The sequence below is a fragment of the Leptidea sinapis genome, chromosome 26, assembly GCF_905404315.1.
Source record: "Leptidea sinapis chromosome 26, ilLepSina1.1, whole genome shotgun sequence".
NCBI lineage: Eukaryota > Metazoa > Arthropoda > Insecta > Lepidoptera > Pieridae > Leptidea > Leptidea sinapis.
This window is the reverse complement of record NC_066290.1, coordinates 7,513,221-7,528,835: the sequence shown is the minus strand read 5'-3', so window position 1 is coordinate 7,528,835 and position 15,615 is coordinate 7,513,221. Positions and strand designations below refer to the sequence as shown.

The window sequence follows — 15,615 nt, the reverse complement described above, 5'->3', positions numbered from 1 at the left end:
TGTCATCTTAAAACATAAGATGTTCAGTCTCATTTGCCCAGTAATTTCACAAGCTACGAGGCTCTTCAGACCGAAATACAATAATGCTCACACATTACTGCTTCACGGCAGGTATAGGCGCCGTTGTGGTACCCATAATCTAGCCTACATCCTGTGCAAAGAAGCTGGAAAATGCCCTCAATTGCCTCTTACGACCCTTTGGGCCTGGGAATTCCCTATTATTTTTATGCCCCGGGGAAACACAGGAAGCACAAACATTCGCGTTTAACCTATGTATTCATAATAGCTCGGAAAAGTTGAACTCACATGAGGATAAGTGGCAAGTGGTAACTCATCACTACTCTAAATCGACAGACATTTACAGGTGGTGACGCCATTGTTAAAGGGCACGGTGCAGTGTACGGCTTATTATAGCCTTAAAAATCTTTGAAGAAACACACAAGAAGCAATAGATTAAATTATTGTACTATAATTCTATAAACTATATATTCTATAAACATTTTTAAATCATTATAATAAATATTAAATTCCGTTTTACACGGGCCACATTATACTTGACAGTAAGTTTATTATTATTACAAGAGGGTTATCGCTTTTAAAAAAAACGTAACATATTGTTTAGATTTACAAGAGCGACATCTCTAGTCAATTTCCTAATATGCAAATATTGGGGTTGAGCAGGTTATCAACTGTAAAGTAGATCCTGTAGATGAAGCCACAACCTGAGAGTTGAACAAAGCAAACTGAATTTTATAACGAGGCGGTACTCGAACGGTTAGCTCAGTTGGTTAGAGCACCGGCACGGAACGCCGGAGGTCGTGGGTTCGAATCCCGCATCGTTCATAAAATTTTGTTTTTCAAATTTTAATTGTGTATTATTACATTCTTTTTTATATTAGAAGAGGTAACTTTGCTGTCGGTGACAGCCGAATTGGCATTGGTCATACTATAATTGACTCAATAGATATAAAAAAGGGCTAACCTACCATAGCTTAGAAATTTGTTTTTTCTAGAAACTGGGCTTCTGCAGGAGTGTTTTCTTGTAATCGCGCAAATTAAAAAAAAAACTTGTAAAATATTTATTCTATTTGATGTGTTTATGTGGCGGTTTCAGCTGATTACTTGCTCTAAACAAAATACAACTAATTATCTTTTTTTAGATATGACCACCCTCACATAATGGCGGGTCAAGGGACAATAGGCTTAGAAATTCTGGAGCAGGTACCAGATGTGGATGCGATACTGGTGCCCGTGGGAGGAGGAGGATTGCTGGCTGGTGTGGCTACTGCAGTCAAGCATCTCAGGCCTGAAGTACTAATCTATGTAAGTATTAAGATTATTACACTGTAATAAAAGCTGAAGCAGCAATGAGCTGACGGAATACTATTGTTAAAATAATACACCTTTTTAGTATAACAATATCTATATTAATTTGTAAATACAGAGCTTTATTTTATTTTAATTAACCAAGGAATTCTTATCGACAATGAATAATAATACGCCGACTACCGTACATAACGTATATAATATAAGTATGTGACAAGATAAATGACAGTGACAATGACGCATAAAGCCACAGAATAATAACATCATATCAAATGCATCTCTAATAACTATATTGGTACGTGAAGCGGAAAATTCAAATCTAAATAGGTACCTACTGACTGCACGTATGAGGCTAAATGAGGCTTGATTCGCAAGCGTCCTTAAAATGAATACTTTCGTTCGTATTTGATATAACTACTAATTATTAACTATACTACTTTAGATTTTTTATAATGAAAATAAGGTACGAGACAAGCAGGACGTTCAGCTGATGGTAATTGATATGCCCTGCCCGTTACAATGCAGTACCGCTCAGAATTCTTGAAAAACCCAAAAATTCTGGAAGGCATATTACAATTGCGCTCGTCACCTTGAGACATAAGATGTTAATTCTTATTTGCTCAGTAATTTCACTAGCTACGGCACCCTTCAGACCGAAACACAATAATGCTTGCACATTACTACTTCACTGCTAAAATAGGCGCCGTTGGGGGTACCCATAATCTAGCCGGCATACTGTATAAAGGAGCTTCCCACTGGTAAACTGTTTTAAAAGACATCTTAATGTTGGGTCTCATCTGCCCAGTAATTTCACTAACTACGGCTTAGTCTTGGTCTCTCCTACGCTCCAACTAGATACCGCAGGCGTAGTCTCAAAGTGCGGCTACTTAATACTACGCCCAAGTGGGCGTACTCGAGCCAGTCTCGAACAATATGTGACGTTGACGTGCCACATGTTCTATTAAAGTTTGCTTATATATTTAAATTGAATTACTATATTGAAACTAAAATGCCTTGATTGGTTGCGTAGTAAAACTTTGTAAAAATAAAACTACAAGAAATAAGAGAGATACTAGGATCACATAATATCATCAGTAAGTATTTTGTATGTTATTAATTATTTCAATATAAAATAACACGAAGCGTTTGTTACAAAATTTGAAAGATGCCATTGAGTGTCAAGATGCCTCGCGAACAAGAAACTTTACGAATATACAATGCACACTACAATATAAAGTTGCTGTAATATAAAAGCTATTGTTCTTAGGTAGTGCGGTAGTGCTTGGAGCGCAGCGGAGACCAATCCTTAATCATTACGACGCTGTCTGACTTTCTTCTTTTGCTTTGTATTGAACCACCACTAAGTCACCTCTCTTTCCTCTTTTTTTGGTCCAAATTAAATGATCATTGTCCATTCCATTTTATAATTTTATTGTAGGTATAATACCTGCATGCGCTGGATCTAGGTGAAAATTTTAATTAGGAAGACGGTGTAAGGAAATAAGACAGGAGGACTTACCAGAGCAGCAGCGATTCTTCCACCACGTGCCGGGTCTCGAATTTCCCTGTTTATTTTGTAGGCGTTTTCTTTGAGTGGCCACTCTTTCATCCCGAATTCAATAATAGTAAAACTAGGGCACAAGGCACTTGGTCACGAGATTACACGTAATGAGACGAATTAATTAGTTATCACGGCGTTGACAAGTTCAAATCAAGTTCAATACTAGTTCAATACTAGTTTAATACTAGTTCAATACTAATTAAGTAATTACTCCTCGCGGAACGCAACGATCAGCTGCGCTCGCGCTACTCCGAAAGTAGGAGGGATAGGGTGCAGGTAGGAAAGAGAAGGAATTAGTGCAACTCTTTGTGCACCCACAATATTTAATTTATTAATAAATTAATTAATTAATGCGGTGACTGTTTCACTATTTATAAAAACCCTTTAGGCATATTTGGCCTAAACTACGTATTAATTTGAACCTGGTATACAATTTATTACAATATTTGAGGGTATGAGGTTCGACCTATCTAATTAATGATCTAAGCCAACCGTTAGCTTAGATCATTTATACATCTAGATAGACTGTGACATCTGTAAAAACGTTGAAAAAATTTCACGCACACTAACATAAAGTGACATACAAATCACGACGTGTAAGACACGTGTAAGACCACGCACACTAAAATAATAAACCTGGCCTGTTTTCATCGGTTGTCTACCAGCAAGAGACTCTATCTAGACGTATAATTAATTATATAAGAAATAAGGTTTATTTATTTATTTATTTAAAACATCACAAAATCCACAGAACTTAAATTAGGTTATAATAATACTATTTTGTAAGACTTACATCTAATAACGGACTTTTAATATTTATAATAAGACATGATATTTGTGCGTGTGTGGTTTGGTGAGAGTGCGTGTGTGTGTGTGTGTGTGTGTGTGTTTGTGTGTTTGTGAATTACTCTAAATTTAACCTTCCTTTAAATTTTTATTAACACTCCTTTTAAAGCAGCCTTTACTGTTATTAAATAGTTCAGTACTGTTGAATTGCTTATTATAGCTGCATAGAGTGCGACGGATTACTGAATTTTCATAATAATTAGTGTGACTCAGCGGGACTTGGAATAGAGACGTGTGTCTAGTGCGAACTGACGGCACTCGTAATTGCATGAATAGTTCAGTTAGCTCTGTACTGTCGATCCAACCATGAACTATGTTATGAAGGAAAGAGAGATCCAGAACCTTGCGCCTGTCCTCAAGTGTCATCATATTATGAAACCTGCAAGATTCGGGGTAGTCCCCATAACTGTGTTGTGCGCGATAGTTGATGTGTTTGAAAAATTTTGCTTGTATGTTATCAATTCACTTTATGTTTTTTCACTTCTGGAGTTCCTCAAGGATCACACCTGGGTTCTTTATTTTTTGTCATTTTTATCAATGATCTAATCAAGAAAATTAAATGTCCATGCTTACTCTATGCTGATGATTTAAAAATTTATTATAATATTGTTAATACCAAAGATTGCACGATTATACAAAAGGATTTGACTCAATTAGCAAATTGGTGTAACATAAATAAAATGTCATTAAATATTTCCAAATGTAGTGTTGTGTCTTTTACAAGAAAAAAGCACAGAATATTTTTTGATTACACACTGTCAGGTCAAACACTTAATCGTAAACCAATCGTAAAGGATCTAGGTGTACTTTTTGACGATAAATTGACATTTCGACCTCACTATGAGAATATTATAGACAAAAGTAATAAGCTTCTCGGATTCATTTGTCGAGTTTTAAAGGAATTTCACAACAATTTTTGTTTATTATATTTATTTAATACAATTATCAAAAGTACTCTAGAATATTGTTGTTGTATATGGTCTCCGTTTTACACTGTTCACATTGATAGGCTTGAAAGTGTTCAAAATAAGTGTTTGAAAATATTATCATACAGAGAAGGCACAGGAAGGCTTCTTCATAACTATCGGGAGAGGCTAGCTGAATACAAAACTTTATCTTTGGAGGACAGAAGAAAGTATCATGACTTATTGACTATTTACAAAATAATAAATTCCAATATTGACTCGCCCTATCTCGTTGAATCGCTTAATTTTAACACTTTTCATAATTCCAGATCACGAAGGACTTGTTCTCTGTGTGTGTACAAAAATAGTACCTCGTATTATAATCCCCTTGTGCGTATGTGTAGATATTATAATGAATTATCTCATAAAAATAAAAACGTAGACATATTTAGTCAAAGTTTGGCAGAATCCAAGAATATTGTCAAAAAATAATATATTTGAAATTATATTTATAAGACATAATATTGAAATCATTTTAAATGGTTTATGTAGTTTAATATTTTTCGTTTTTATGTTTATACTATATTCAGATACTAAAATTTTGTTACCTTTGTAAAAAGCATGCTGTGCACGCTATTAGTGAACAATATACAATATACATATATATATATATATATATATATATTGTATACTATATTATTTAATTCAAAATTTATTGTAGTTTGTTTGTGTGCCTAAATAAATAAATAAATAAAATTTCTTTGACATGTGTTATGTATCGTGGGTTCCATATATTGCTGCAATATTCAAGAATACTTCTTACGTAAGCATAATATGGTTTACTTATAATTTTTTGCCTTTCATTTTTTTCTGGGTATTTTACGAAATACCTATCCCACTTTTAATTGTCAAATACTTATTATTGTAAAATTTAATAGGGCATAGAAACGGAGAAGTGTCCCAGTATGGAGATGGCTCTGAAGAGTGACGAGCCTTTGAGTGTGGAGATCAGGTCTACTCTGGCAGACGGGCTGGCAGTACCTACGGTTGGATATAATGCCTTCTTCACAGCTAAAACTCTCATTGACAAATTGGTACGTTTATCTATATTAAGCTAGAGGTCCCGGGTTCGAATCCCGGTAGGTGCAAGCATTTATATGATGAATATGGATGTTTGTTTCCGAGTCATGGATGTTTAAATGTATTTATGTATGTTTATATGAATTTATGTATGTTTAAGTAAGTATATTGTATTAAATATATCATTGTCTTGTAACCCATAACACTACGAGTATATGCTTAACTTGGGGCAAGATAATTTGTGTAAAAAGTGTGTCAATATTATTATATTATCTATATACCTATATTAATATCAACACAGCTTAGGAAACCCAAAAATAAAATTATGTTGAAAGACAAAAGGAATAGAGACTCCTCTTAAAAATTCCCATTTAATTTAAACATGCAGTCTTCTGTGAGCTTATATTAACAACTTCTTTTTCTTTTCAACTTCGACTTCCTTTAAGTATTATACAGAGAAACGTTATTTTTTTATGGAAAAGGAGGACAAACGATCGTAAGGGTATTGATTTAAGTGATCACCGCCGCCCACATTTTCTTGCAACAACAGTGGAATCACAGGAGCGTTGCCGACCTTTAAGGAAGGTTTACGCGCTTTTTTTGAATGTCGTATTGTCCCGGAAACACAGCACAAGGAAGCTCATTCCACAGCTTTGTAGTACGTGGAAGAAAGCTTCTTCAAAACCTCACTGTGGAGGACCGCCACACATTAATAGAGATTAAAGAGTTACATTAGCATAAGTTGTGGTTTTACAAATGCAGGTCAATTATCCAATACAGTTTGCAACATGCCCAATTTCCAAACACCAAAAATTGGTGTTATTATCACATTAATTACCCTTTTTTCTTAAAGGCCGACGACGCTCTTGTGATTCCTCTGGTGTTGCAAGAGAATGCGGGCGGCGGTGATCACTTAACACCAGGTGACCCGTACGCTCGTTAGTCCTCCTATTCCATAAAAAAAACCTTCTTCGAAGTACAAACTACGAAATGGGGATTATTGATCTCTCCCAAAGATCTTAATCGATTATCGGTCCTGCGCTGCCCTCATCGAACGTATTCCGGAGATCTTGACCACGGTTAATCTTGTGGGGGGGGGGGGGGGTTCATCTACCAACACTGCGTTTTCCGGTACGTGGTCGCCATTCGAGGACTTATGTATTAGTCTTATTATATTACAAATTAAAAGTTTTATGCTTTATAACTAATTAATGTACCAGATAACGGTGAACGAGGACTGGCTGGCGCGAGCTATTCTTCACCTGGTGGAACAGGAGAAGTGCGTGGTGGAAGGTGGAGGCGCTGTGGGAGTAGCTGCTATCATGGCTGGCCTCGTGCCAGAGCTTGCCAATCGCAAGTAAGACACTTATTTTATTGAAGATATTCTTCTTTTGGCGCGTTAGGAAAAAAATATCAGAGTGAATCTCTACGATGCGCGCGCACACCGTCACGAACATTCGACACCCTGACGTTAGCTGGTCAACTAGACCATTTGTATCATACTTCATCTACCAAGCCTCTTGTAACTTATATATCAACTAAACCACAATCAATGGACGAGAATTAAATATAATATATAAAGTATCAATTTATATTTTTTAAATTAAAATACAATTTTTTAAATACAAAATAATTGATATATATATATATATATAGCATAAAATGTCTCTTTAATTGTATAAAAATAATTTAATGATATTATTTCACTTTATTTAACAATATTATCCGTTTTATTAATATTTTCATTTATTGTATTTAATACCTTGTTTATTACTATATTATTGATTTTTCTGCAAAAGTAAAATAGCACGAGGAAAATTTATTTAATGATTTTTGTTTTATTGCGCCAAAGAAGATTATGTACTTTTTTTTTTTTTTGAGAGGAGGAAATACTGTTACGTATTTACGCCCCGGAACGGGGCGTAATATGTCGGACTCGAGTGTCCGCGCAAGCGGACGCCCCATACCGACTAAAACCTCCTCTGTGCTGTTAGCAGCCCCGGCTTTCACAGCGAAGTAGGACGTGGGCCGTGGAGGCCGCAAAGACTACGCAACAACAGTCGCGGGGCGTCTCCTAAGGAGACTCGAACCTCAGACCGGCTGTGTGCTTGTGGGATGGAGTTATGTACTTTCGTGCGTACATAATGACACACACACTTTTTATTTATTAAAAATAGTTACCTAATATGCATACATAATCAAATAAAATCAACACAATATGGCTGGACAAAAATATCACACATGAATGTTAAAAGTTTATGAATTTTTTTATTTACTACAATTTCGGGAGAGACTAAGCTATATTAAAAAAAAACTGAGATGTAGGAATAGGTACGAAGTGTAATGAACTCATTGCCACTCTTTAAAAGAAATATTTACAGCTTCACCATTTTTAAATGATTTTAGCAGCATTCTATGCAAAGTGATGCATCAAAAATACTCGACGTCACGACTTACTCAAGTTAAAAATTAAAAAATGTAAATTAATTAATATGGCTGTATGGGCTTGAACCCTTTGCCTTTCTTAATATTGGACGAAGAAACTAATAAAAATGTAAATTAATTAAAAACCAAAAGATTTATAGATTAAAATAAATGCATCAATTCACATACCTACTGATATGATAATTATATTATCAATATAATGAAAATATACCTATTTTTTTTATGATAATAAGGGACGAGACGAGCAGGACGTTAAGCTGATGGTAACTGATACGCCATGCCCATTACAATGCAGTTCCGCTCAGGTTTATCAAAAAACCCAAAAATTCTGAGTGGCACTACAATTGCGCTCGTCACCTTGAGACATTAGATGTTAAGCCTCATTTGCCCAGTTATTTCACTAGCTACGGCGCCCTTCAGACCGAAACACAGTAATGCTTGCACATTACTGCTTCACGGTAGAAATAGGCGCCGTTGTGGTACCCATAATCTAGCCGGCCTCCTGTGCAAAGGAGCCTCCCACTGGTAATATTATATAACTATGAATTATATAGAATAAAATAACTTTAAATCTTACAAAATGAAACAGAGTTCTTGATGACGGGATCAGCCATAGCTTCCAACTATAATATTTAAGGGAAGGTCTCTCCACTCTCTCTTAACATCGCCACAACCTGCGACCAAGAAGGTGCTGAGAAACCCCTCCCCAAATGTACTAAGCCTAATACAGCCACTTTTATTATTCAGTTGCTCCAACTTACTGATCTGGAGCTGCGAAAAATACTTAAAATAGCTATCTGTATTCCATTTTTAAATTATATTATTGAAGAATAATATTGGATAACTTGGTAATTTTCAGGGTAGTGTGTATTCTATCAGGAGGTAACATCGACACGACAATTCTGGGTCGCTGCTTGGAGCGGGGTCTTGCGGCTGAACAGCGTCTGGTCAAGTTCAAGGTGACAGTAAGTGACCGCCCTGGAGGTATTGCAGAGCTCTGCAAACTACTGGCATCAATGGGAGTCTCCATCAAGGACATTATGCAGGAACGCGCCTGGGTTTTTGGGGATATATTCAGTGTTCGGGTAACATTCTTGTTTATTTTATTACTTTTAATTTTATTTCCGACTAACGTGCACTTGTAAGAGACTTTCTATGGAACAGTAAGCGAGCTCATCGCGGATTTTGTGATATTTCTACACCTTTCTTGATGGTGCCTATTATGTTAGTAATCAATTTAACTAAACGTTAAAAAAGATTAGGATATTCTGACTGCTGGCTTAAGTATTCAAAAAATAATTTCAACTATTGGTCGATTTACATCCCGTGCTATTAAATAAGAAAAACATCTTTAACTGTCCCATCATTGTAGGTACAATATTGTACATTTCTCGTCTAAGTTTCTATCTGTTGTCTTGAGCTGACTTGAATTTTAAATCGAATAACAATATACACAAGTACCACACATTTCGAATGGGGTTCGAATCCCGGTAGGTGCAAGCATTTATATGATGAATGTGGATTTTTGTTTCCGAGTCATGGATGTTTAAATGTATTTATGTATGTTTATATGAATTTATGTATGTTTAAGTAAGTATATTGTATTAAATATATCATTGTCTTGTAACCCATAACACATATTATATGCTTAACTTGGGGCAAGATAATTTGTGTAAAAAGTGTGTCAATATTATTATTATTATTTCAATTTCACTGAAAACGTTGCTCTGGATTCACGTAATGCACGTTAGTTTTAAAACACGATTAAGAATATATTAAACATGCAAATTTATTATACATCTGTAAAATAGAATTAGTTTACATTTATACACATGAAAAAATTGTTAAAAGTATTTAATTTCAATCGAACCAATTAAAATGATTTTTAATTGTTTTTATAAAAAACATCGTGGGAAAATAACCTTTACAATATTATGTATATGTTTTACATTTTTTTTTTACCCATATTAAACCAGAGAACCGTTTATAGTTATAGGACTCTCCATATTTAAAAAAAAGTGTCTGCTTTTTAACTAATAGTTTCAATTTAACTGTCAAACTTGAATTGCCAGTATTCAAAGTTTCCCAAGCTACCGTCAAAAAAATTGAAGTAGACTGTTAACCTTTATTTTGAGCAATGCACGCACACTAACACAAAGACAAAAACATACAAATCGCAAGTTTAAGTAGTTTAGCTTGTTCGCTGCTCGAGTAGCTTGCCACACACAATAAAGTAATAAGCCTGGCCTGTTTTCATCGTTTGTCTAACAGCAACAGGCCCTATCTAGACGTATAAAATATTAAATCATATCAAAATTACTTTATTCATGTAGGTCACGAAAATGACACTTATGAGTGTCAAAAAAAATCATTTTTCTTATTGAACCTTTTATTATTCTTATTGGAACTGCTACTTCGTAAAGGCTGGAGCTAATGAGAAGAAGTAGCAAGAAACTCATTGCCAGTCTTTGAAATCATAATTTCAATTACGATATAATATAATATGCAAAGTGATTCAACAAACATACTCAAACGTCAAATTATCCAAGAACAGCTCCTATGTGGTTCAGGCTGGATAATAAAATTATAATTTGTCCTCAGGTAAAAGTTGTGTGCGAGACTCGGGGTCCAAGCCACATGGCCGAGTTACGTGACGTCATAACCAGAACATACAAAGAGTGGTATTTCGCTCGAGAGTGGGAAGAAAATCGACGTAGACCTAGTGTTGATTCCCTTGACGATGTATCACATTAATAGATACAATTCGTTGGGGATTTATACTTTTTAAATACAATTTTAGCATTATGGGTCCTATACAAGTTGGTTTTTTATATGCTAATTAGTGGAAGCTTGTGAGTCTTAATTAACGTGTTAATTAGAAACAAACTAAATTTTAATAAAAAAAAAGTGTGTGTGTACTTATGTATACACGCAAGAAGTTATACTTCTTTGGTCTAACAAAGCAAAAATCATTAAAATTATTTATTCCTCGTACTATTCTACGTTTTAGGAAGAACAATTTTGTAAAACTCTTGCTAAGGTGGCTTTGAAAATTAATAAATAACGAATACGGCTGTATGGGCTTGAACCCTTTGCCTGTTCTAGTAATGGACGAAGAAACCAAAAAAAAAAACCAATGACGCAAACGTCAGAAAATTTTAGTAACCAACTTCAACGTGTTACTTTTGTGTTACAAGGATGTGCGTGTATCTTTCACTCTCATCATTTTTTCATAACGCGCCTAAAGAAGTATAACTTAAAAAATTACATTGCTGTTACTTTTTAGAATAATTTTACACTGTTGTTTTTATATTTAGCTGTAGTTTCTTGCGTTATTATTATAGTATTCTAAGAAGAAACTATGAAGCTAAATTACAGGTCAGAACAGAATCGCCCTCATTTAACCGTCAATTCGCCACTTGATGGGGATGGATGCATGGATCTGATGACATATTATTGTGAATGACAATAGCTATGTGACGTCGCTCTGTCAATGTCATGTGAATCGCAGAATCACGTACACGTACATTTTGCACTAAAGTGAGTTAGTTAGCGTTTTCTAACGAAGGTACAATTAGGACCATCAACACAAAAGTAGTAGTGGGATTGCACTTTCCTCCAAGTGATAAAGGTGCGTACCGACTGGTGAAACGTAACATGAAATGTATCATTCTACCTATCATTGCATGTTCGGTGTAACCGTAGACGTACAAACGCTCATTCACTACGAACTTCACTCACGCGTCCCTTTGTGTTCGTTCGAAGATCCAACAAATCTTGTAAGGCCCGGTATCCACCAAAGCGGAGAGGAGAGGAGACGAGAGGAGATAAGCCGCGAAGCTGTCAGGTTATTTCCACCAGATCGGAAAGGAGATGTGTGTTTATAACAACGCATTCGCATGTGCGAGGCGCGGGTCGCCCGCCCGACCACCTTTAAGGTCGGAACGCATTACAGCGGCGCTGCGCTGCGCGTCGCTTCACGGTACCTATCGCACTATAACTGCAGTAAGCAGCGGCAGCTCGCGTCATTTCTATTGTAGTTTGCGTGCGAGCAACATTACAAGATGAGCGATAGTGACGAGAATTTGGCAATTATTTATTGTATGCAGAACAAGAAATTATTTAAGGGAGACAAAAAAAAATCGAAGTCAAATACACTTTATTGAATTAGGCTTCAACTAAGCGCTTTTTAATCGTCACTATAAATTTCTTTTAAATTACTGAATCTACCATAATGTTCGGAAAAAGTAGAACTCTTGAAAAGAAGAAACAAGAAATACAACGGCCAATTTTTTCAATCAATTGCGTATTTTACAATGGCTGTAATAAACAAAATAAATTAGTTTGTAAGGGAAATATATATGAATAAAATAATAATTTAATTAAACTACTAAATTAAGAATTAAATTATTTTTATTTAGTTATTAAAATTAATTAAATTATAAGACAAAATTCTATAGACTCAACAAGTAACTGTACGCAAACTGAAACGACGCGCCGCTTGCTATGTCGCACTGAGCGTCGCTGCACTGCGCGTCGCGGCGCTGCGCGTCAAAATATTCTTTCGGAGGCATCTCTGCCGCGACGCGCAGCGACGCGCAGTGCAGCGACGCTCTGGTGCGACATGCTCCATACAAAATGGTTGAAATAATATTATGACGCTTAGTGCCGCGCAATGCAGCGCTGCGCAGCGCCGCGCTAATGCGTTGCGGCCTTTACTCATCTCCGCTCCGCCGCGCCGCGCTGCTTGATCGCTCGACGCGGCAAAAATTGTACAGAAAAATGAGACATCTCTTCTCCTCTCCGCTTGATCCATTTCCACCGAAGCTAAGCGGAGAGGAGATGTAGAAATAATTAAATCTAATTGGTTATCAAAATACATCTCCTCTCCTCTCCGCTTTGGTGGGTACCGGGCCTAATGCTCGGAGTCCAAACCATGAGAAATTGTTACAAAGTTAAAACGAATTGCAGCGGTGTGTACGGCGAATTCTTTAATTGCATAATACATTTCAGCTACGTTTCACCAATCTATACGCACCATAATGAATATATTGATGTTTCACTTTCTAAGGTGCAGTTTAATATATTATCCAATATTATATAATGAAAGCTTATATTAGAAAACAATTTTATTAAATCTATTTTTATTACAACAAACGAACAGTAAAAATCATACTTTAGTATGCCTGTTAATCCTAAAGTCCTTATAAATATTATTCTGCAAAGTGCTAGCTCGCTATTGTGTTACAAAAAGCTTAGACCTGGAAATAATCAAAATCCATAATTTTCGTACATTGTGTGTCCAATCCAGTGTTTAATTCCGCATAATTTTACATCTGTGATATAGATAAGATAAAAATTAATAAAAAATTGTGTTTTTATCGTTTTTTTCTTCTTTCTTTCGAATTTATTTCAAGTGAAACACTAACAGCCTTACAAATAAAAATGTTTTATAACAACTCTATTCCACCGTTATACTGAGTATGGCTATATTTGGTGTAATATAGAAAAAGAAAATTTTGACAATTAAACCAAATATTGCCTTCTCTCTTCTGTTTAGTCAAAATACGGTGAAAATCATGTCAAAATGCACGGTTCGGCAACAGCGCAACCAAAGAGAAGACACAAAAAAATTATCTTTGCTGCTCTGTGTATATATGTAAGTTTGACGTTTTGATACTTCACTTTTCAAATTCGTTCTACATGACAGGCCACCAAAGTAATACGCTACACGCAAGCAATGTTTTTATATTATTTACATATATAAATATCGCTTTCATGTAAAACAGTGCTTTTGTGTACTCCTATTCGAAATCATCGTCAGACAATATACATAGATACGATTTCTAGTTTGATTATAACGAGGAAAAAATATGTTATAAAATATCACCCGTTTGGTAAAAGAAATATAATTATTAATGTAAGTTTTTGCGTGAAATTCAATATGATCTTTCATTTTGTAACCCATGTGGGCCTAAAAATAGTGAGATTGTCGCCATATCATAAACTGCTCTCCGATATATCTGTGTATCTGTTTACTGTTATGCCTGTTGATCGGTGGGATTTTAACGCGTTTATTAGCACTCGTACTTAAGAGGCATAGTCACAGAAATATGGAAGTCAGCCATTGTCTATCCAATCCCTTAGAAATGTGACAGCTCGAAACCAACTAACTAAAGGCTTATTTACTTGCTAGCCAAAATATAGGAGACCATTATAAAACACAAGCTCCTGGCATGTCTATGCTTTTAGTACGGTTTTGTTGGACGGCTGGCGATATTTTGTATACCTAACATATGGTAGGGTGACGGCTATTGAAAGGAGATCAGGTCAACTTCCCTACTGGGCGCAGCATTTACGTAGTAGTCGAAGGCTCTTGTTCAATCCTTAAGCTCGTCAAAGCTAGGTTAACTCGAAAATTATTTCATCTATATATCAATGTTGGAGCCATACAATTTGAATTATAATGACGATAATAACATTAATCAGTGAATTACAACAATATTTGAATTTAAAAAACAGGACTGCTAAATATGGCACGCCTTAAATATGTTGCCATGGTTAGCTTAACACAAGTTTATGTCTGGTGTGCGGCCATGCTTACACATTTATTCCACAATTATACAAAGTATAGTTAGATTCTGTATAAATTGAGAATAAAACAAGAATATTTCTTGACAAATAAACGCAGTATTACTCTGATATAACAATTCTTACGTTTTTGTCAAGATATTCGGTTTGGCAACAGCGCAGTATGACGTATTATTGCCTTTTTTATTTATAACATTCTCTAAAAAGTATTTTATGCAATTTTTATATAACGAAATTTAACAGAAATAGTTACATATTTGTAAAAAACAATATTATTATATATTATTATGCTAATGGAAATAAAAGATAATCGTAAAGGCGCAAGTTATTGGCTTCATTATATTATTAAATTTTCTGCCGTGACATTATGATTATCAATGTATGTTTATAGTCTAGTCGACAAGTTAAAAATGGTATAAAATAGAGATACTATTCTTAAAATTATGTGCGATAGCTCATTGGATCCGGAATGACGCCTAGAAAAATGTGCCAAAAGCGTGTATTAGCACATAAAAAATTGCAAAAGTTATAAACAATTAAAGATGTGACAGTGACAGACTTGTTTTTCATACGCAAAAGGATCATACAAATATAAATATTACACTGCCACTGGCCCCGGATTATTGTAGAAGTGAAACCGTTTATCGTGGTTGTTGAAGCTTAGTCTCTGTACTTTTTTTTACTCATGTGGCGATATAGTTGGTAAAATACTATTTTCAGTTTATTTGTAAGGATTTTGCATTTTCTTGTATTATACTCAAGTATGACTTTATACCACGTTTATTTGTAAGGCTGTAACAATTTAATCGACTAAAGGACTAAAGGGGATTTGTCGAGAGCAACGAAAGAATTGTTAAAAAA

The 15,615-nt window shown here is 35.1% G+C and overlaps 2 protein-coding genes across 2 annotated transcripts in view; one reads left to right on the top strand and one right to left on the bottom strand.

Moving 5' to 3' along the window:
- LOC126972325 (uncharacterized) overlaps nt 1-12,031 on the bottom strand; it is a 768,748-nt gene extending 756,717 nt beyond the window's left edge. The window contains exon 1 of the mRNA XM_050818997.1: nt 12,022-12,031. The gene's annotated coding sequence lies outside the window, so the exon portion shown is untranslated. The remainder of the gene's footprint in view (nt 1-12,021) is intronic.
- LOC126972348 (L-threonine ammonia-lyase) overlaps nt 1-13,542 on the top strand; it is a 31,423-nt gene extending 17,881 nt beyond the window's left edge. The window contains exons 5-9 of the mRNA XM_050819032.1: nt 1,161-1,323; nt 5,577-5,732; nt 6,939-7,075; nt 9,023-9,248; nt 10,765-13,542. Coding sequence (XP_050674989.1) covers nt 1,161-1,323; nt 5,577-5,732; nt 6,939-7,075; nt 9,023-9,248; nt 10,765-10,917 — 835 coding nt within the window. The 3' untranslated portion in view covers nt 10,918-13,542. The remainder of the gene's footprint in view (nt 1-1,160; nt 1,324-5,576; nt 5,733-6,938; nt 7,076-9,022; nt 9,249-10,764) is intronic.
- Nucleotides 13,543-15,615: the final 2,073 nt, after the last annotated feature.